The following is a 23,079-nucleotide window of genomic DNA, read 5'->3' as shown; positions in this document are numbered from 1 at the left end:
GGGCATTTACAAGTAGACTTAACCACATCCTAAAGGAATTCCAGCAGAAACTTCGATGCCGCCTTCTCCCCCCATCACCACATACAACTTTACATTCAGTATCACACACTCAACCAGGATGGAGACAGCAGCACGGAACACACAGGCTTCCCAGACTGTCGGTTCCTGGAAGGCTCCAAGAAGTCCTGCATCAGGAAGTCTGGTAGAGCTGCAATTGCCACAGCTTTGCCCACCAGGAACACTTTGAACACTCTGCTTCACGATCTATTAAACATTGGTATTTACACTGTGGTACAGCACATTAAGCCACCACCTACAATGTAAGCATCCTGTTTGAGCACTGGTTCAAGTCCTGGCTGCTCCACTTCTGACCCAGCACTTGCAAATGCACCTGGGAAAGCAGCAAGAATGGCTCAAGTTGTTGGACCCCTGCACCCACGTGGGAGACCCGCAAGAAGCTCCTGGCTCCTGGCTTTGGGGATAGCCCAGCCTTTAGGGAGTGAATCAACAGATGGAAAACCACTCTCTGCCAATCTGCCTTTCAATAAATAAACACATATTTTAAGAAATAAATATCCGAGCTTAGAAAATGCTTTATTCCCAGGCCCTGGACATGAGCAGGGTAGGTTTTAGTGACCATGAAAGCTAACCTGGTAACTCCTCTGCTGAGCTCCGCCCTCTCCTCTCTTTCCTATCAATACCAGAGCAGGTGTGTCTATCCAAACCCACAGAGACGCTGGCAAACCGACCTGGCTCTCCCTCAGCAGCCAGTATCCAGGGCGGCTAGTGCTTTGGTGGTCTGCCCTCGCCTTCCAAAACAGGCCAGGTAGGGAATGAGTGTCCCTGTCGCTCATGACAAATGGCCATGCGCCCGCTACATTTGGGGCAGGATGACCCAGCTTGCTCTAACCCAATTTCCATGGCTCTTTGTTTCCAAAATGGGGGCAATGGCTCCCTTCCCTAGAGGGGCTCGTCTGTGAGGTAGCAGCACCTACAACAAGAACCCTGTTGGCCACATCATACTCCTCTCTCTCACACCCACACTCGCCTCTAAGGTTTTCAACAGGTTAGAAGCACTTGATCTTACTTGAAAGGTAGGAGAGACAGAATCTTTCAACCACAGGTTAACTCACCAAATGTCCTCAACAGCCCAGGCAGGCCAGGCTGCCCGGCCTGCTACCTTCCCAAGGTCCACATGAGCAGGAAGCTGGAGTTGGAAGCAGAGCTGGAACTCAAACCAGGCACTCACATACAAGATGTGGGTATCTCAAGCAGCATCTTTACCATCGCACCAAATGCCAGCTTCAAGCTTGGCAGCGAGGGCCCAGGTCCTGCGGCTACACTCATTCCACACGCATCAATGGCCCTAAGTCTCTCTGTCCCCTCATGCAGAGTTGTCCTTGGTTCAGGGGAGATGGCGCCGGTCACTCTGCTGCTTGTCCTGGGCAGACTACCCGTGCCTGGCCACATGGAGGTGTCCAGAGCCCCACCTGGGAAACAGCCTCCTGGGTGGACCTTTGACTTCAGTGCAGTCATTTGAAAGCACAAGCAACGTCAAGTAGCTCGTGGATGAGAGAATCAAAACGCCAGTTTATGTTGGCACAAAAACACTGAAATCTGTGCCTTTGACAGGTCTTCAGAAAAACGTTCATGACAGGCCCAGTGTTGTGGTCAGGCTGTTGACTGCAATGCAGGCTTCCCACTTCCGAGCACCAGTTCAAGTCCGACCCAGTTCCCTTCCAGTGAGTCTGCGAAGGCAGAAAAAGACGGCCTGGGGAACTTGGGCACCTGCTACCCAAATGGACTGTGAATGGACTGCAAATGTCTGCAAGGGGCGCAGAGCAAACCAGGGGAGCAGGCCTGGCCCAAGCTGGCACATGCTGAGAAACACTTTCTGACTGAATCTACACTGACGGGACCACTCCACGGCAGCAGAATTTCCTGTATGGGAAATGCATCACCCAGTGGGGTCTGGGCTCTGAGGAGGAAAGGGGCGTAGCATGCCTAACAACCAGTCCCCACATGTCCCCACAGGCTGCCAGGATAGCTAGACCAGTATAGGGATCCCTGGGCACTGGAGGTCCACCACCACTCCCCATACCCAGTCCAGACGGAGCACAAGCAGTCCTAGGTCAGACTGCCAGGGGGCCTCTGGAAATCATGCTGCTCTTTTTAGAGCAGTGGCTTTCTCCTGGGGGAAGGGGGAAGTGCTCTGTCCTCACACCCTCCACCCCTGCCTCAGTCTCTCCCAGAAGCACGGCACCCTAGTAGATGCTCAAGCCAGGCAGATGCAACCTGACCCTGTGGGCTGCCGATCCAACCCCTTCCCCTGTACATTTTCTCCGGCTGCAGCCTTCCTTGGGTGAGAGAGTGGGTGCTGCCCGTGTAATTGGGGAAGGAGTTGCAGGTTCAGGACCAGAGGCTGGGACAGACTTAGCAGTGTTCCTGCTGGGAATACCCCAGGACAACCTGCCTGGCTCAGCCACAGAACCACTTGGGCTGATAACCCTGTGTGATTAAGCTCTGAAAGAACAGTCACGAGTGGCCCATCTCAAAAGCCCTATGCCCAGCAATGATCCTAAAGCAAAGAAGGAGGAGACCCACAGAATCCCTGTGGCCTGGGCTCTGGGCTCCTCACCAGGAGGTCCACCCCGCCTCATTGCCTCACCTACCTTCACTCATGGCTCACCTCTGTCTACTATCTGAAACACTTTTTTTCAAGGGGAGCTCAGGGGACAAGAACCCCTGAGCAGCCTCTTCGGGGGACAGTGGCAGGCTCCAAACCATCACTGTTCTCTAGGCACTATCTCTGTGTCAGGGGGAAAGGGCACCCAGGAAGCCAGAGCTCTGGGTTCCCACATCTCTCTTCTGCATCCCCACCTAGGGGGGTGCCTCTAGCAGCCTGCTCCCCATGCCGAACGGGGGCAGTGGTGTTTGCCCAGTGAGGCCATACCAGGCATTGGGGAAGGGCAGGCAGGATGGGAGGGCCTCTCACGTGCTTAGCATGGAGGGGGCTTTAAGATGTCCAAATGAGCTATCTTGTCATTCATTTCCCTCAAGGACTTTCTGAAGTCCTTCCATATTCATGGAGCGCCAGGCGCCAGTCCAGGTAGCTCAGTGGCCTCCTGTCTGGGACCACAGCTGAAGGTCAACCTCCAGCCTAGCCGGCTCCTGCACCAGCTGGCTCCACATACACCTCACCCCGCCACCTGGCTGCTGTCTCCACACACAGATGAGTTTTCTGAAAAGCAACAGATTAGGAACTATAACAATGGCTACTTTTTAATGTGTAGAAATCCTGCTCTACACGGTAAGAACAGTAGGAATATTCATTCATGCCTTGGCCCCTCAGCTTGGCAAACAGTGGTGCTAAATAAATGCGACAGAGTAGAGGGATGTGGAATTCCACTCTGACAAACTGGATGAGTCCACAAATTCAGCACACGCCCCACCCCAAACCCTGCTTTCAGTCTCAGCGGCTGGGGCCACATGGGAGCTGCTGACCGGGGAACCTGGTTCGCATTAGGGAATAGGGACCGTCAAGGAGCTGGCAAGGGGCTTGGGGAAAGACGCCTATCTTCCTCAGAGCCCCCATCCCTGGATCCTACCACCAAGCAGACACCAAGTCAGGCCCACAACTCCAGAATAATACCACACAGCGGAAGGTGCAGTGGCACAAACAGACCCTACCTCACCCACCACCACTAGAGACTAAGACCCTTGGAGGAGACTCAAAAGGAGTATCCATGCCCCAGGCATCACAGGGCACCAGCTGCCTACTGCTCTGACAATGTCACAATGTCCTGCCCTGAGTGGCTTAGAGTAGCCACCCTTCCTCAGCTCTCCAATCAGGGACTCTCAGGGATGGAGTGGGGCTTGCTTGTGTGTCTGCTCAGGTACCATGGCCTGACTCCCATGCACACAGTCTCTCTTCCCCCAGAGCCCACCCTAGGCTCACCCCAGCACAGTACTGGGACTCCAAGGAAAACAGAGAAACATACAACAGCCAAGGCTCAGAACAGCACAGTGTCACTTGTGCCACGTTCTGCCCTGGCCCAAATCACCAAGCCAGCCCGCATTCAAGGGATGTCCATCTGGGTGGGAGACACTGCAAGGTCACAGCACCAAGCACTGAAGGCCATGTTTATGGTCAGCCCAGTCCACTCTGCATGATCCTTCCTTCCAGATGAAGATGCTGAAGGTTTAGTGCAAAAAACCCCCACAAATACAGCAGCATGAGCAAGGCAGGCAGCACCCTTTCTGACAGAGTTTGGGGTCTCTCAGGTCTCCAGGTGGGATAACACACCACACAGGGACAGCCTGCGCCCAGGCCTCAAGGTCCAGAGTCTTCTGACTTGGGAATCCTGGCGCTGGCACTCAGAGGCCACACCCCACAGAGGGCTTCCACCCAGGCTCCAGCTCTGAATCTGTGGTCAAGTTCAGAGGCTCTGCCAACCAGCACACTGCAAGTGCAGGAGCAGGTTCCCACAGAGGCAATGTGAGCGGCTGGGTCATTGGAATGCTGGTGGGGAGAGAGGAGGTGGGGTGGGTTTGTGTCACACCCCACAGGGCTGCTACAGATGCACTTCCCCTGCACAGGAGACATGAGCAGCTGGGGCTGCATGGCAGAGTCCCCACGGCCACTGCAAATGAACAGGAAGGATTCTCCCTTGCCTGATGCCTGGTACCAGGAAGGGAATCGCCACCCCAGACAGTGCCCCAAAGGCTTCGGTGCAACCTCTCAGTGGGGAGAAGGATTCCACCACCCAGGTGTCCTCTCTGAGCCCTGCAGGGCCCTCTTTGTGGCTGTGCACCAAGCAAAGGTGCCTGGCACCCGCCCTCCTGAGCACCTGCTCCTGGGACCAGGAACATGGGTCCTCACCCACCCATAGCTGCCCTCCCCTCCATGATCTAACCCATGTGCCTGTCTAGATGACCTATGCATGGGTCCCCATATCTCCTAGGTACCACCTAGCCCCCATGCCACTGTCACTCCTCTCTCCAGAGGCCTTCCAGCTCAAGTCCCCACCTCTGGTTAGGGACAGCCCCAGGTGCCCAATACAGGCTCCAGAATGAATGCTTGGGTTCTCCAGCCTGATACTCCTACCTGTTCCTCTGGATGGCAGTACCACAAGCCCAAAGAAATGGGTGACACCCAGCGCCTTCTCCCACTAATAAAGAGCCCGCCTCTCATCCACCCTGCCTTGCTCCCTGGGCCCTCAGCTCTCTTCTGCTTCTCCTTAACCTCTGGCTGAGCCGACACTTATCTCTAATCATCTCCACTCTGGGAGCCTTCACCCTGCAGTTAGGATGTCAACATCACTTAGAGTCTGCACACCATCACAGGAGCTGCCTTCTAAGTTCTGTTTCAAGTGCTAAGCAAGCAGACAGGGGAGGGGATCTACCTCCTCTGGGCCACTGACACCCCCAGGCCCCTTCGGGGAACGTGGGCTTTGACATCATAGCTCCCTGCCCATGTATTTAAACCCCTCCCCCGCAAGTCACCAGGGCCCGTGGTCTGCGCTCTCTGTGTGCCTTCCTGAGATCGCACAGCCAGGCTCCAGAGAGTGACAATGAGTGCCAGGCTGGAAAAACTGGGTTCTTTCCAAGTGGCCAGGCCCAGCTGCCACCGTGCAGTCCTGGTGCTGGGTCATGGCCAGGGCAAGATTTGCTCGGCAGCTGCCTCATCCGCGGTCCAGTAGGGTGTCAGCCCTGAGCAGGACTTTGGGGCTTGCGTTCCTGGCCCCTGTGCTCTGTCCTTCCCAGTCCCATCACCCACCTCCTCTGACCACTCACACCTGTGCCAGGTCCAGCCAAACAGCTTCCTTCTACTTTCTTCTTTATTTGAAATACAAAGACACGAGAAAGATGGAGAAAAATAAATGACTGCAATAGCCAGGCTGGGTCAGGCCAAAGCCAGGAACCAGGGATTTTGTCTGGATCTCCCATGTGACTGCAGCAGCCCAGGCACTTGGGCCATCCTCTACTGCCTGTGCAGCAGCTGGGACTCAAATCAGCACTCCCATGTAGGATGCTGGTGTCCGCGTCACAAGAAGCAACTTAAACAGGGCCATCCCCAAGCCTGCCCCTGGGGTGCCCTCTATGGAATGGCTAACTAAGCCCTCTGCTCCAGCCCTCTAACCCTCCAAGGTCCATCCTACTGCCCCGACTCCAGGTGGCCCAAGGACCACAGACCAAGCACCTGGGCTCTGGGAAACTCGTGTAACTGTTGTTCACAAAGCCCCTAGAATAATCCAGGTGCCAACTGCAGCTCCTCACCTCGACTCGGATCTAGATTCCCTTACTCTCTCTGGGATACACAAAGACAATTCAAAACGTTCCCGGGAAAGTGAACTACATGTAAAGTTTACTTGCAGTTTTCAAATATACTTTTCTGAAGAACTTTATAAATACTGACCCCCTAAGCATGAATCCCAAAAGGTTTTGCACCAAAAATAAACTGACCTTTTAATTCCATTTTTTTCCTACGAACTTTCTGATGAGGAACTGAAACACAGAGAGCTTGAGCAAACTGCCTGAGGTCACACAGCATGAAGAGCATGAAGAGAGGTTAAGAGACATGTGTGAGGGCACAGAGCTGGCAGAGCCCAGGAGTATGTGTTCCTGGCCCCTATACCCCTTGGGAGAGGCACCAGTCCCAGGTCCACAGGGTGGCCCCTCAGCACAGTCCCAGTGGGCAATTCCTTCCAGTTGCTAAGATCTCCCCAGACCAGCCAACATGTGACAGTGAAGCAGGTGCTAGAGGCCTGGGTTAGAACCCCAGCTCTTGCTGTGTGGCCTCACGCCAATGGCTCTGCCTCTGCCTCCGGGTTTCCCAGCCATAATTGCGCTTCTTCCCCTCCCCCCCACCCGCCAAGTCCCAGCACACTGTCCACGCTGAGCCCCACGGGCTTCAAGCTGACCATGTGTTACTCCAGGGTCAGATGCAGAGAGGCCCCTCCCACTCCATCACTGCTCTAGGATCCGGAGGTCTCCAAGCTGCTGCGGCTGCCATGGTTACTGCAAGGCCTCCAGCAGGTATAGGTGATCTTTCCTTCCCAGTCCCACCAGGGCCTTACATGGCTCCTCAGGGAACATAAACAACAAGGGGTATATCGACTCAGAGGAAACAAACCTGGCTGGGGGATAGAGGGGAGAACCTGCAGGTGCAGCCAGGGGGCAGGGCTCAACCCAACACACAGGAAGTACTACTTGGCACCCACAGGGCACAGGCATGAGCAATGTTTGGGGTAGGCCTGGTGGATGAACGCCTTGGTCTATACTCAGAACTAAGCCTTTCTTGCCTGAAGCCTGGGTTCCTGCCATGGCTTCTTGGGTCTCCCTTCCTCTGCCCTCCTGCCCTATGGGTCTCCCCCTTGCAGTGTCTGCCACACCCTCTGCTCCCCTCCCCAGGAACAGAGCCAGCCCCTCTAGGACCCGCCCTTCTGCCCTGGCCTCTGCGTGAGTCCCTCCCCCTGCCCTCTCCCTCACTCAGCCGCAGGACCCAGCTCACTCCTCCTGGCAGGCACACAGCTCACCTTCTCACCTCCTTTCTCACTCCAAGATTCCCACCTCCCTCCCACAAGCTCTCTGCGCCACAACCTGCCCCCCCCATCTTCCTCCCACACACACCTCCTCGCTAACACACTAAATATTAACAACATTTATCTCCATTATCGTCTGCTTCTCGCCCACTGGAATGGGAGCCTGGAGCACAGGGCTCTTCCTGTTGTGCATACAACTGAAACACATGAAAGACACCTGCTGACTACCTCTGGATGGATGGATGGATGAATGCATGCATGCATGGGTGGGTGGTGCTTGCCTGTCCTCATCCACAGGAATATTTGCCATTGTCATTGCAATTCCTGGCTAAAAGACACAGAGGAAAGCTGTGAGAAGCCAGCAACCACTGGCAGGACTCAGAGGAAGGAGGTGGCTCTGTTTAGGCACACCCTCCTCTGTTTAAGCACACCTGTGCAGTAAAACATGCAGGGTCAAGGGGGAACAACAGCCCCACTGAGGAGTACGACCGACCCTCAGTCCAGCCACATTCTGACAAGGCCAACTCTGGAGCAGCGGGGCTGAGCCAGGGAGGCCAGCCAGTGGCAGCAGCAGCCACAAAACCCAGCGCTCACCACAGACCACGTAATCAAAAGCATGCAACACAGAGACATGCCCATGTGAAGTCAGACATCAGCATGCTGAACATCTGAGTGGCTGTCACAAGTGAACATCTCTAGAACCTTCTAGAAGGAAAGCAGCCTGGCAATTCCCAACATGCACTGATTGTGTTGCCCAGCACCCAAGAACAGGGCCGCCCAGAGACCCACTCATGCACACATACCACAGCCTTGTTCCCAAGCGCCCAAGCCTTCAGGCCATTGGGAAAACACACACACGCAATGGACTTACACTCAGCACAGGAAAAGGACATGCTACCAGGCCACAAGGACACACGGCGCAAGTTTGTACTGCGGTGCCAAAAGCCAGGGAGCCACTCTGATGAGGCTACAACTGCATGATTTCCTCATCTGAGGAAGAGGTGATGCACCCTGCACAAGCCCAGGGGAGAGGAGAGGGAGGGGTACAAGGGCAACGATAGCCCCATGCAGGACCCCATGATGGTGGGCATGTGACATTGCGCCTCTGCTCAAAGTTGCAGTGTGCACCAGCTGGAGGGCAGCCCTATAGGCACCATGGGCTAAACAACAGGCATGCCAGCGTGTGCTCCCTAAAGGTCCCCAGCCCGAGTAAAGACTCCAGTAAAGACCAGAAGGTCCTTACAAAACAGCCCAAACGAACAAGAAAAGCCTTTAAAAAAAAATGACCAAACTAGGGACTTCAGACTTCAAGGAACATACAACAGGGAAGAGAAGTAACCACGAGGAGCTCCATCTACCCCCTCCCCCACCTATGCCTGTCCCCTCCCAGACCTGCCCCTGCCCCCTCCCCACAACCCCCTGGCTTCTCACACCTGGGGCTTCCTTCCACCCTACCCCACCCTGCCCGACCCAGAGCACCCCCGAGACAGGTGCGGGAAGGTTGGACTGAAGCCACAGTTGCTCTCACCACGTGCAGACTGACCTGCTGACCATAGAAGACCATTTTTTGGCGGGGGGGGCGGGGGGCGGGTGTCACTGTCACTATGGAACCACCCCAACCAGGGTCCCCCATCCCTGCGCTCTTTGCCTCCTGTGGGAATCGCCAATGCCAACAGCTACCTGTCATCCATTCTGATCATCAGCAGACACCAGGAGAGGATGAGTGCCAGGGAGGCAGCCCACAGAGGCACTCAGCAGGAGAAATCTGCACGCATGCCTAATAACGACTTTATTTATACACCAATATTTGGTGCTGCTGGCAATTAGACAGATCTGCTTTCAAATTAGGAGTAATTAGTGCAGGCGCTGGCACAGAGACTTCTCTAAGGTGCACCTCGTGAATGGCCCGGGCCCCAGGCCAACGCAGGGACTGGATTAGGGCAGGCAGCCCTGGCTCTCCCTGGTTTGGGGGTGGGGTTGCTTTGGGATGGACACTAGGTAGGGCCCGAGGGGGAGAGGCTGGGACAAGAGGGGAGGGGCCCACAGCTAGCCTCCAGCCCCAAGTGCCTACGTCTGATCCCGGGAAACCACATGCCCTGGTCTGATATTGTCTGCTGCTTCAAAGGCAAGGGACAAGGCCACCTAATTCCCAGCCTGACATTTTGGGGGCAGCTGCAATTGGGGCATTTATGCAGACATGTGGAAACCAGGGTCAATACTCCCGTCCCCTAAGAGGAACATCTCCCTCCTGGTTTTCACCAAGTCGTCCTTTCTGTGCAAAGCAGGTGCAACCAGGGGTTGCAGCACAATAGTTGGAACACTGCCTACATCCCATACCGGCGTATCCAGACCACAGTCCCCACCCTACTGCCAAGCTGGCTTCCTGCTCTTAGGCGCCCTGGGAGGCAGAAGGTGATGGCTCAATGTTGGAGCCCCTGGAGGACCTGGAGTGAGTTCTGGGCTCCTGGTTTCAGCCTGGTCTGGCTCAGTGAACCAGGGGAATGGAAAATCTCTGTGTCTGTGTGTGTGTGTGTCTGTGTCTGTGTTGCTCATCTCTTTCCCTTCCATACAAATCTTGCAGAATATAAATGCTGGTGTGCTGAGCACTCATTATTTAAAAAAGAAAAAAAGATCACAGGTGCCTTTGGTGAGATGGCTAAGCCAAGGTTCCCCCAGAGATGGGCACAGGTGCCACTATCTGCACCCGGCAAGAATCTGAGACTCCAGAAGACAAAGAACGCACTGAGGGCCAGGAGGCAAGCACTGGAATAGGGCCACACCTGGGCTCCATCCCCACTGCATCCCTGGGATCCCTGCCAGAGGCCCTGTGGTTGGGGACGAGAGACCCTTCCTTCCCCTGGACCCGCATGGTCCCCAGCAGCAGCAGGGCAGGGGTGGAGCCGCTCCCAGGACGGGCTCAGCAGCACCTTGCAGAGACCCCCGTGACAGCTGAGTAGCAGCCATGTGCATTTCCTTCTATTTTTGTATCTACTCGAGATTTCATTTTCTTCATTAAAAAGTCATAGTGGAAATTAAAAAAGAAGAAGAAGAAGAAGAAGAAGAAGAAGAAGAAGAAGAAGAAGCAGCAGCAGCAGCAGCAGCAGCAAGGGAGCAAGCCAGGCAACCCTCGGGGTCTGCAGAGTACGCAGGGGCCACGTGGCTGCCCTGAAATCCCCCCTCTCCTCCTCCGACAGCAGTCTTCTGCCTCAGCTTCCCCATCTGTAACAGACGGCAACACACTCTGTTGTGGGCTGTGAGAGGACGCGATTTGTTCAGGGACCCAGACATCACAGTGCCACCATGGGGGAAAGGCCACCTTGCATCCCATTCCCAACCCATGTTCAGAGCAGCCAGAAAGGGGTGGGGGGATTGCCTGGCTGTCAGCAGATAACAAAGGGACCCAGCAGATAGCCATGGCCTGGGGATGGAAGGGAGAACAAACTGCATGACCCCAGCTCCCTCCAGAATCTCAGGGGAGTGAGGTTCATATTTATAGCGAGTGGAATGAGGCATCCTCAGGGTGGGAGAGGAGGAGTTTGGGAAGCGTACATGCCGGGACTGATCTCAGGACCCATGAGCCACACGCACACAACCACAACTTCTGTCCTAGTTTATCTATCTACTGTAAGACAAACAGACAGGGAGAGAGATCTTCCATCCCCTGGTTCACTCCCCAAATGCCTGCAACAGCCAGGGCTTGCCAGATTGAAGCCAGGGACTCAGTACACCAGCAGGGTCTCCCGCGTGGGAGGCAGGGTCCTAGATCCTTGAGCTGCCAGCTGCTGCCCCAAAGGCGGGCAGGATGCAGCCATTAGGAAGAGAGCCAGGACTCAAAACGAAGCACAGGGGCTGCAAGTGTCTGTCCCAAGCGGGGTCTTAACTACAGTGCCAAAGGCCCACCCCTTCCCTTCAGAAAAGCTAGGGGCCTGGCACACAGCAAGCACCCCACTAATGCTTTGCCTCTGCGAGCTTCCCCATTGTCCCCTGGATGGAGTGACCCAGAGCTGGGCATGTGCCCACCATTCTGCCCATGGAGGGGTCACTAGGAAGCTGTGCAGGCCCAGCCACTCCCTGGACTCCTGCCCGCCAGGGAGTCCAGTGCGTGAAAGCCAACACCATGAAGGCTTTGCACGGGATCATGAAGATCAAAAGATTTGCCCAGTGCTATAAATAACCCCCAAGCTCCCTGCCTCAGCCCCTGAGCTGGGCCCCCGGCCACCCCGGGGAGCCTGGCTGGAGACCCACCTTCTGTGAGTGGCCACTGCCTAGACCCCAGGGGCCAGCCTCAAGCTCAGGCTTGCTGCCTCCCCAGCTCCCTGCCAATCACAAGTTCTTTTCCAAAATTCAGACTGGGGACGGGCATTGGCTGCAGCGATGGGTGCCTACATTACATTTGGGCTCTGTTCTCAACTCCAGCTGCCTGCTAATGCGCACCCTGGGAGGCAGCAGGTGACAGCTCGAGGGCTCAAGCACTTGCATCCTTGCCACCTGCAGAGGAGAGCTGGCTTTAGCCAGGACCAGTCTTAGCTATTAGGAACATCCAGGAAGTGAGCCAGTGGATGGAAAAGTCTCTCTCTCTCCCCTCCTTCTCTCTCCCACCACCCCTCCCCCATCACTGCCACTCTGCTTTTCAAATAAACAAATCTTAACCAAGAAAAAGCACCACCCTTCCAGGGAGAAGTAGGTGCTAAGGAGGTGCAGGGCAAACACCTGAGATGCTAATAAAGCAGCCAGATTTTAGCACACTGTGGGAGGAGGGAGGAGAGGAGGAAGGCCAAATTCAAGAGGTTTCAAAAAGGTCACAGGAAATGGAACTAAGAGATTACTTCTATTCTTCATATTAAAAAAGATGAAACCCACGCCGTGCCTTCTCAGGGTAGGAATTTGCCATGAACTTCTGGAAGACCGTCCTATGCACACTGCTGCTTGTCCAGGGAAGACCATGCCGCAGGCTCCAGTTTCTGTCTCTCTCAGTGTCATGTCTGTGTGCAGGACGCAGCTGGCAGGGAAGGGGATGTGGGAGGGGGGTTGTTGAGCTAAGCTGGGAACCCCTCTCTCAGAAAGCAGGCAGGTGCACCTGCTGCAGGACCCACAAAGTCTGGTCACGTGTGTCCCTCCCCTCTCCTCCTCACAGAGAGGAGTGGCCCTGCCAATCAAAGTCTCTGCCCCTAAGATGCCCCGATAGGCCCATCGCCTCCCTCCAGGCCCAGCCTAGGCAGCGTCCTGTGTGTCAAAGCACTCACCATCCCCGAGGGACAGTTCTGAATCTGAGGACAGAAGCTTCCAGATATAGAGCCAAACTTCTCAAATTCCAGCTGGGCGCTTTCTCATTATAGTATTGGAATTAGGGTTGACAAAGAGGCATCAAAACCAAATACAAGAATACAGACGTACACATCTTTCTCCTGTCATGGATGAACCTGGAGGTAGGCAGTCCAGGCTGTATGTGGGGAGTCCTCGGGTTATCAGGGGCCCAGACCTCTTCACATTGTAGGCCTCTCATCCCTAGGTGCAGCCCATATATGTATGACCCAAAATGGCTGCTTAAGCTCCAGCCATCACCTACCCATTCAGGCCAGAAATCACTCCCAGGTTTTTACCTTCACGACCCCTGCGACTGTTTACCCCATAAACTCTGAAGTAATAACAACCAGATACACTGAAATGACCTCTGCATACCCAGGGCTGCACAGGCTGTGTCCCGTAAGAAAGGCACTATACTTGGACATACCTCAAGACAATGCTAGCAGGGACACCGTCAATATCCAAACCCTACATGCACCCAGCTCAGTAATTTTGCCGAAAACTGCATCTGGCATGTTGGGGCACAGAGAACCCCAGAATTACAGCCCCCAACCTCCAAGGGGATAGGAGCACAGCAGTCCTAGGACACCTGCATGATGTCCCGAGATCTGCTTGTGATATCCCACCAGACAGAGGCAGGTGAGCCCACAGGCCCCTGACATTTGGGCCTTGGGCAAGGAGCTTCTCATTACATCAGGCAGCAGGGGACACTCATCCAGCATGCAGAGCCACAGCCACTAGCTCACAGGTGGGGAACGTCTGTGTCCATCAAATTTCAGCATAGGAATCCCAAGGGGTGGTAAGGAAAGAAGCAAGGACTCCAGGGAATGTCCCTGGGGAGGAAACCAGTAAGACCAGGCAAGATGAGGACCTGGCAACTGCAGTTTCCAGCTGGGACCCTTCCCTTGCCTGGGTGTGCTGGTGGCTCTGCCATATGGCAGGAGTTAAAAATATGGTACAGTAGAGGGAGGGGGTATAAGCCAGCATTCCCAGAGGGGTTGCACAGAGCTCCTGGCCCTCGCCAGGCCCCACCCAGGCCTGGGGAAGCACCCTTGGCCCCCACAGTTAGTGGCACTAATGGACAAGTCCCCACCACTCACCCAGGGACAGGCTGCCACAGTCCACACACAGAGCCATTAGTGTAGCTTCTACAGGTCTTAGGCAGGCGGGGGTGGAGAGGACAAGCCCTGCCCACGAGGCGGCCTGCAAACTCTGGAGACAGAATGAAACACTGGTGCCTCCCAGTCACCGCACAGCCACCAGTGATCAGCTCAGCCAGCAGTCTGACACATGGAGCTGACGACCCTTACTCTCAGGACTAGATCAGCGAGACATCCAAGACCCTCCAGAAATGGCCATGGTGAATGGTTCCCCTGCACCCTGGGGGCCTCTGGATTGGATCCAGGGGCCCACTCCATCTGAAAGAGGCTGAATCCACAGCCAGCACTTTCTCCCCCAAATGCCTGCTGGCTTCCAGCCTCTACTGCCATCCCTCCCTTTCCAGAAGAGAAAGTATGAGAGCTGTTCTGCCTCTGGAGAAGTTTCACGAAGCTTGAAGGGATCCCCTATACACTTTCATAAAAACCTGAGGTAGGTGCTGGAACTATCGGTTACAATGCCTGTGGCCCCCTATCAGTTCACCTGGGTTCAATCCCCCCTGTGGCTCCTCACTCTAGCTTCTGGGCATGCAGGAGCTGTCCCTGCCACCCACCTGGGAGGCCTGGGTTGAGTTCCCAGGTCTCAGCCCAGTCCCAGCCATGGCAGTCATACAGGGAGTTGAGCCAGCAGGTAGAAGCTGTGTGTGCATGTGTGTGTGTGTGTGTGTGTGTGTGTCCCTGCATATCTATGCTTCTCAAAGAAAAACACATGCTGAACCAGAAAAGCACCCCATAATGCAAAAAGGAAGTAACACTAGAGGAAGAAAAAAAGAGTTAAATAAGAAATAAGCACCAATATTATGGACCTAAATCCCATCACATCAATAATCACATCAAACATAAGTAGATTAGACCCCCTCAACAAAAAAGCAAAGACTAGCAGAAGGTATGTTTTCAAAGCATTGTCCAACCACACGCCATCTACAGAAGACACGTTTTTAGTTATTAGACACAAACAGGCTGAGAATAAAAGGATGGACAAAGAATTGTCATGCACCAAAAAGCTAAAAGAAAGAATAGCAATGCTAACCTCAAATAAAACAGACATGAAGATCAAGGCCGTTACTGGGGACAAACAAGGGCATTTTATAGAAACAAAAAGGTTACTTCATCAGGATCTAACAACTCGAAACACATACTTACCAAATAACAGAACCTCCAAGTATGAGAGGCCAAAACTGAAAGAAGTGAGGAATGCTATTCAGAAAGAGTAGGTGGGGACAGACACTGGCCTAGTTGTTCCAACACCTGCAGCCCACACTGGAGTGTCCAGGTTCAGCACCCAACCGCAGTTTCCTACTCAGCTTCCAGCCACATGGGAGATCTGACTGTTAACTCCTGGCCTCCAGCCCAGGTAGAAGCCACTACAAGCATTTGAAGAGCTAGCTAACCAACACCCAAGAGCACCCTCTCTTTTTCTTTCAAGTAAATAAACTTTTTTTTGTTTTTACAGAGTGATGAAAGAATCATGCATTTAGCCTAACCATTAAGGCACCTGCATAGTACTTGGGGATCAGGGACGGTTTCTAACTTGAGTCCTGGTGCCAGTTTCCCACTAGTGTAGACCCTGGGAGGCAGTGCTGGCTCAAGGTTCTTGACACTGGAGTGGCAGACCCAGAAAGGGTTCCTGGCTCTTGGCTGCAGCCCCAGGGACACCGCAGGTATGTGGGGGAGTGAAGCTGCAGATGGAAATTCTCTATTTGTCACCATGCCTCTCAAATAATGATAATAACGACGACAAGAACAATAGTACAGAATATTAGATAGAGACATCACACCTCACTTTCAGTAACAAATGGAACACCTGTGGGCCGAGCGGCGTGGCCTAGCGGCTAGGATCCTTGCCTTGAACGCGCCAGGATCCCATATGGGCGCCGGTTCTAATCCCGGCAGCCCCACTTCCCATCCAGCTCCCTGCTTGTGGCCTGGGAAAGCAGTCGAGGACGGCCCAAAGCCTTGGGACTCGGCACCCGTGTGGGAGACCTGGAAGAAGTTCCTGGATCCTGGCTTCGGATTGGCTCAGCTCCAGCCGTCACGGTCACTTGGGGGAGTGAATCATCGGAGGGAAAATCTTCCTGTCTCTCCTCCTCTCTGTATATTTGACTTTGGGCCGTAGTTAAGACCTCAGGATGAATCTCCCTAAACTGTGAAGGGCTCAAGTCGTGCTGCTTACATTCTCAACACACTGGATGGAATTAAAAGGATCCCCTAAAACCATGCCGGCTCTGATGGGAGGCGCTGAGCTGATCCTCGCTTGGACTGTAACCCTCCACCCCCACCTCTGTTCTCTGGTTTCCCCACCTGTGGGTTTGCCCCACTCACAGCAGCCACTCTAGCCCCGACTGCACGAGGACACAATCATGCAGGCCATGATTCAGAACCCCCCCATGTTTCCACGCCCACCCAACAGCCAGGGAAAGTGGGTGATACAAAACCCCCAGCACAGGGACACTGCTGAGTTCCACAGCCCACAGTAGGAGGGCCAGCAGGCCAGTCCCTGGGCAAGACTCCAACAGGTCAGTCCAAGTCACCCTGGACATCCTGATGGGAGGAGGATGTTCACCCACCCTAACTCATCTCACCCCCAGTAACGTCAGAGCTGGGCAAAGCCTTTTGGACAGTGATGTGAATAGGGGGAAGGTGTGCAAGGGGGCAGCAGAAAAGGGACAGAACATTCTAGAAGCCCTTGCCTGTTTGGGGCACATCCACCTCACTGACGTTTCCACGAATATAAAGCATATGAAGACAATGGTTAACGGACAGAAGTGACACACGCTAGGTTCAAGGCCAGCTGCTCCAAACCAAGAAGAGATCCCGATGGCTGCCTGTGGTCACCCGCCATTCCCGCACCAAGCGTCACCTCGGTCAGGGAAAGAGGAGTGGGATCAGTACACACACAGGGCACTCTGCACTCTCCCCTGGCCGCCAGGAGAAGATAGGCATCTTGCCTGGGCTGCTCTGGCAGGCATGGGTAGGCAGGACTGGCTGGCATGCATGCAGCTAGGGGCACAGGCCAGGGGCATGGCCAGGCTCCACCCATTCTCTGTCCCATGAACGGTGCTAGTGACACAGATGGGCAGGGCAGCTCGCACCTGCCCTGTCTCCCATCTGGTTGACTTGGAGAGGTGTTCACAGAAGGGAAAGGCACATACAGTTGGCACCCACGGAGGCCAGCTCCCTGCCACATGACTGCAGCCACGCTTCAGGACAGAGATGCAGGAGGGGGCAGGTAGGGCAGGCAGGACCGTCCTGTGCTTCTACAAGCTTCTCTGTACACTTGAAAATCTTTGTAAGGAATCTTCAAAAGCATTCTCAAGGGCCTCGCTCTGCCCTCCCCTAGAGCCACTGTTTCCTGGAGCCCATAAAGGCCAGGTCCAAGTCCAACAGCCATCCCTCCCCTTCCTTCCCCTGACGCAAGGGCAGTCCCCTCACCTCTCATGGGGAAGAACTCTTGGAGAGTCTCAGAAGCGGCTGGGGCAGGACAGGGATCCTGCAGACCCATCCGTAAGGGCAGGGCTCACTGGCCCAGACAGGCTTGGGACAAGGCTAGGGTCCTAGGACTGGAAGGGGACACCCCCCTGACAAGTCCAAGGCTGTAGCTCCTTGACAATGGCAAGCACTGAGCCTTGGCAGGGACCCCTCAGGGCCCCAGGCTCATGGACAGGATGTGATTCAAAATGCCCAGGCCCCACAGAGGGGGTAGCTTGCCCCACAACCTGCTTGGGGCTACATGGGGTGGGGGCAGTCCCCCTCCCACTCCTGGCCTTGAAGGGCCTCGGGCCTCATCAAGGGCCCCTGCTTCCCGTCAACTAGGTCACTGCATTTCCCCAGATCCTACTTCTCGCCCATCCACCGTCTGGCTCTCGTCTGGGTTTTGCTTCCTCACAGGTTCGGTGACAATGACATGAATGACGCCCTGACAGCACACTCAGAACAGCGTACTTCCTAAGTCAGCTGAAGCCTTGCCCCTTCTTACCGGAAGTGCGCGCACACACACACCAAGACCCAACCGACTGTCAAAACAATGTCACAGACCAACAGCTGACAGCCACCAGCTGACTCAGAAGGAAAAGGCTGGAATGTTCCCAAACACCTGACACCAGGGCCCCTTCCCCCTCAATCCCAGGCAGCAAGCACCCTGACCCAACCATGGCACAACCGGCAAGCACCCTGACCCAACCATGGCACAGCCGCGAGTTCCTCAAGCCAGGCAGTGGAGGCGGGAACTTGCGAGGTAGACAGGGGAGCTCTCAGCTTTTCTTTCTCTCACTCTCTCTCACTGTCTCAGCAGCGCTCACTGTGGTTCGCGACTGGAGCTGGAGACAGCAGCAGCCGTGACTTCTTTTCTGGGTTGTAAAATCACCATTTGCTTAGCTCGTCAGACGGCTGGGGTGGGGGGTGGGGGACCTCGGAGAACACTCCCCCCTCCCCCCTGGTGCTTCCACAGGCACCACCATCTGCTGGGGAAATAAGAGCAGCTCTGCCTGCTGCCTTGGAATTGAATACATTTTGTCCAACTGAGAGCAACCTCCTAGGGACAGAGGGACACAGCACAGGCTACAAGGCCTTCTCTGGGCAGGGACTGCAAGGACAGTGAGTGCTTAAACTAAAACACGACCACAGTGTGCCCTGCCACATTGCAGAAAGCCCTCTGACCTCTCCACGCCCACCCCTCCCTGGCAGCTCTTCATTAAGAGGACAAGAAGATTGGAGTGGAAGCCCCCTTGACTCCCGGGCCAGCCTGGGTGCACTCCAGCAGCAGAGAAGAGATGGCCTGAGCACAGGACCCTGCCACCACCCTCCTCACTGCCGACGAGAACGAGCCAGTGATCTGGCCACTCCCCTGCAATATCATCCTCCTGGCCCCTGAAGCGAGGTACCATCATCATGGTTAATGTCACCACAAACCCGGGGCGAGCACTTGCTCTGTGTCAACCGAGACTTAATGCCACTAAAAACCTCCCCCGGAGTGAGTCACCAACTCAGAGCTTCAGTGAGGGTCCTCTCCAAGTGACGCACAGCGCTCGAGGGCTGGAGGGGACAGGGAAGCGAGGCAGTCCGCTTCATGACCCCCTCTGCAGAGAAGACACCAGGAAATCAAAGGCAGGAGAGCATCCTACAGCCTTGACCCAATGTGCCCTGGGAATGCAGCTCAGGTGGCATGCCTCGACATGGTCTCTCCTCAGGCAGCCTGAGGGAAAACAGCAGAGGGAATCCCGACTCCACCGCCACTAGATGGCTTGGGCAAGGCACATGAACTCACTGAGCCTCAGTGTTCCTATCTGTACAATGGAAACAGTCAGGGTACTTGCCTTGCAGGAGTGAAGAGAAAAAAGAGATGACAAATGGCAAGTCTTGGAGTGAGCAGTGCCAGCATACAGAAAACACTTGGGAGAGTGGCAACGGGCACCACCCAGGCCTTCCAGATGCACTTCTCTATGCCTGCTAATAGCAGCTGCATCCTCTACTGCTCACCCTGACTTTCTAAAGGAAACACAGCGATTTCATTCAGTAACCGTTCCGAGGACCTGAGCGACACACTTGAATGACAGGAGGCAAGATCTAGGGGTAGACCATGGGGATGCGCAGGCAACACTAAAGACAAAACCTGAGGTTGGGGGACAGAGGTACAGTTTAGTAATCCTAAGTAACCAAAGACAGCTGGGTACCACCTTTCTCTCCCATAGTCACCCTGCTCACCCCAATTCAGAGTGATGACTTCCAGCAGCGGTCCAGGCAACTCTCGGAGAGAAAGTTTCAGGGTCGCAGAGACTCAGAGCTGCCGGCCTACCCGACTTCCAGGGCCAGCCTATCTAACAGGTGCATCTGTCTGTCACCCAGTTGGCCACTGCACTTCTGTCTACACAGAAGGCCTGGGCCCCCACCTCTAGCTGGCAGAGCTGGAGGCTGCCAAGGCTGCCCACTGTTGACAGGAAGGGGGGAGGCATGCAGCCCAGGACCCCGGAAGGTAATGAGGTATCAAGCTACAGGCCTGAGAAGCTCCGCTCCATCAGGGGGACCCTACCAGACACCAGCCTCTCCTCTGGATGATCCTTCCCCTACTCCACCCCACCCAACCCATTTCAGGCCCCAAAAGTCTCACCTCCTCTTTGAGCTCAGCCTACCCAAAAGAAACTAGAAACCAATGGGACACTTGGACATGCAGTAGCCACCTACTGTGCACCATCCCCCTCCCTGCCCATTAATGGGAAAAATACGTGATATCAGGAAAGATGACCTGCTATATGCCATGGTCACAGGCCAGGGCTCAGGTCGGTCCACCTGACCTTCTCTGAGTGTAGTCCCTTCTCTGAGTGTGGTCCCTTCTCTTCTCCCTCTTTCCATTCTCCTTTTCATATCTCCAAGCACATCTCTGATGCTTCTGCATACAGCAGGTGCTTCATAAAAGCTCTCCAGCTCATCACCTTGCTCCCAATGAGCAATGTCCAACCCATGTTTTTCAAAGCCCCCCTACCTGGGGCCCCAGAATGCCAAGCACATCAGCAAGCAGGTGGGCCATCCACGGGCATGTCCCGTGAGTTGGGGAGGCAGCATTCTCCCTCCCCAAAGGCGGGGATGTGAACCCAGGGCAGAAAGGCCTGGCACACTCCTCCGTCTGTGGAGTCCCAGCCAGCAGGTCGGCAGCACCCAGTGGCCCAAGAGCTTGTTCCTGGTACCGAACCCCCTGCCTCCTCTAGACCTACTCCCATGTCTGCAGTTCAGCACAATTCCTAAGCCCCCAGCTTTGACTTTAAAGTTTGGAAGATGCCCTCCACTCAGACCATGAAGGCAGAACAGTACAGCTCCCCGCTTCCCAGAAAGTTGATGCTGCTCTAGGCACCAGCCCTGCCTGGACCAGCCAGCCAGACCCTCAGCTGGGGGCTTCCAGAATCAAAACCCACCTGCCACCACTGTCAGCCCCCCTGGCCACATCTCAGAAGCCTCCTGTCCCGCACTCCGTTTGGTCGCCAGGGGTGACTTTGAAGGGGAAAAAAGAATAGGTCCCCCGGGGTGGTACTGTGAAACATCTGCCTACCAACGTGTGTCACTGTTTCACATGAAGCCAGAGACAGTGTGTCCCTGCCCTAGAGCCGCCTCCTTATGCTGCCAAGGACTCCAGCAGCCCTGGGTCGTCTGCCTGGAGTGGGGGAAAGGGTCCAGCCCCTGTGGGACTAACAACACTGTGACCCAGAGCCTCCTTCACCCGGCAGGACCGGACAGAAGGATGAGAGAGGTCAGAGACAAGAGCCGGCGGCTTGGCACAGAGGGGCAGCCGGCCAGTGCCTGGTGTCTCTGACACCAGGTGGGAGCCAACGCCTCCTCCCTCCAAGGACAGGCAGGAGGCAGGAACCTGCACCTGGGACTGCCACACCTGTTACCCCATCCACACGTCTCACCTCCTGCAAAGTCCCCACCCAGCAGACACTGTCCCACAGTGGTGCTCCAAACCGAGCGACAGCCTGGTGCTGGTGCCCAAGGGAAGGCAAAAACACACAGTGATGACTGGCCTCGTGGCCTTTAGGACCCCAAGCCAGCCACCCACCTCCATCTCAGATCCAGGGCTAACTCCTCCCATTTCAGGTGGCCCCTCCCGAGTCCTAAACACCCCCATCCCCACACCCACCCACCGCAACACCACCTCACAGACTCCTTCTAGTCCACTCCAGGTCCAACCATGGTGCCCTGGTGAACAGAAGAGAGTAGAGGATGGGAAGAGGAGCAGGAGGCAGGGAGCACAGAGGTGGCTAGCAGTCCTTCTCCAGAGTTCTCCAGGTCCCCTCTAGCCCACTGAACCAAGCTGCTAGGGTCGCACCCGGGTTTTGGCACTAGCACCCGCCTGAGGGAAGTGAACTGGACTCCAGCCCCCTGAGCAGGCAGGTCCTCCGCTTAATCCGTGCTCCGAAATAGCCCCAGGTAATCCCAGGACAAGGCGGGTCGGGTATTAACCCTGAGCCAAGCCTCGAAGGAAGAGACCAAGGAGCCCTGAGAGAGGAGCGCCAGAGCAGCTGAAGCTGGACACAGTGCAGGGGCAGCTCCGGGCGCGGGTGGCAGAGGGAAGGACCGCGACCTGAAAAGTAACCCAGGCCCGCTCGAGGGCGGGGTCTGCGCCAGCCCCGCCCCCTCCCCACAGGGTCTCCGGGCCTCCAGCTCCCCGGGTCAAGAGTTCTAGTCCGGCTGCCGGGCTCTAGCTCCGCTTCCTGCATCAGAGGCTCCAGGATTCGCCAGAGCCAGAGTCCCCAACGACTGTGGAGAGCCGGGCCGGTGGGAGCACTGGGCAGCGCACGTCCTGAAGCCGCTTTCTGGGGGAGCAGGGTGTCCAGGTCCGGGTCGCGACCACACCAGGGGGTCCCCCGGTGCGCCCAGGAGACCTGCACGCACCCGCCTTCCCGTCCGGCACCGAGGAAAGCGGGTCCTCCCCCTCAAGAAGTTCGCGCGCCCCCGCCACGCCCGTCGGCCGGGCCCCGCTTACTTGTCGTGGCGGCCGCTGAGCTCGGGAATGGCGCCGAGCGGCTGCGAGCAGGAGCCGGAGCCGGAGCCGGGGTCGGAGCGGCGGGCGCACGCGGCCAGGTGCCGGCGGTGCCGCTCCAGCAGGCCGGCGTTCTCGCGGCTCAGCCGCGCCACTTGGCGCTCCAGCTCCTCGATGCGCCGCCGCCGGCGCGCCAGCAGCTCCTGCTGCGCCGCGACGATCCTGGTCAGCTCCTGCAGGTACTCGGCCGCCTTGCCGGGGGGCTCAGCGGCGCTGGCCATGGCCCCCGCCCGGTGACCGGCCGCGCCTCAGGCGGCTAGCGGGCGGCGCGGCAGTGGCAGCGACGCGGCCATGGCTGCGCGGTGCTGGGCTCAACCCGGGGGGCGCGGCGGCGCGGGGCTGGCGCGGCCCCGCCTCGGCTCCCGCCCCCGCCGGGCGCCCGCCCCGGGTGCTTCCGCGCCTCCTGCTCCCGGCGCTGCCACCGCCGCTCTGCCGCGCGCTGCCCCACGAGCGCGCCGGAGGCCGGCACCAGTGCGCGGAGCTGCGGACGCTACGGGCAGATGAGGAGTTTGCAAAGTGTAGGCTGCGAGGCGCAGGGGAGTGGGAG

General features: G+C 56.2%; 1 protein-coding gene across 2 annotated transcripts in view; it reads right to left on the bottom strand.

The window, feature by feature from the left end:
* The window catches only part of IQSEC1 (IQ motif and Sec7 domain ArfGEF 1), a 238,763-nt gene extending 215,937 nt beyond the window's left edge, over positions 1-22,826 (bottom strand). Inside the window, exon 1 of one of the 2 annotated variants that reach the window (XM_058678598.1) lies at positions 22,476-22,826. In XM_058678598.1, coding sequence (XP_058534581.1) covers positions 22,476-22,753 — 278 coding nt within the window. In that variant the 5' untranslated portion in view covers positions 22,754-22,826. The remainder of the gene's footprint in view (positions 1-22,475) is intronic. The other variant, XM_058678601.1, reaches the window with a different exon arrangement.
* Between the last annotated feature and the right edge of the window lie 253 nt (positions 22,827-23,079).

This window comes from Ochotona princeps, chromosome 21 (genome assembly GCF_030435755.1).
Source record: "Ochotona princeps isolate mOchPri1 chromosome 21, mOchPri1.hap1, whole genome shotgun sequence".
In the NCBI taxonomy this organism is placed as follows: Eukaryota; Metazoa; Chordata; class Mammalia; order Lagomorpha; family Ochotonidae; genus Ochotona; species Ochotona princeps.
Note: the sequence above shows the minus strand (reverse complement) of the source record. Positions and strands in the feature narration are given on the sequence as shown.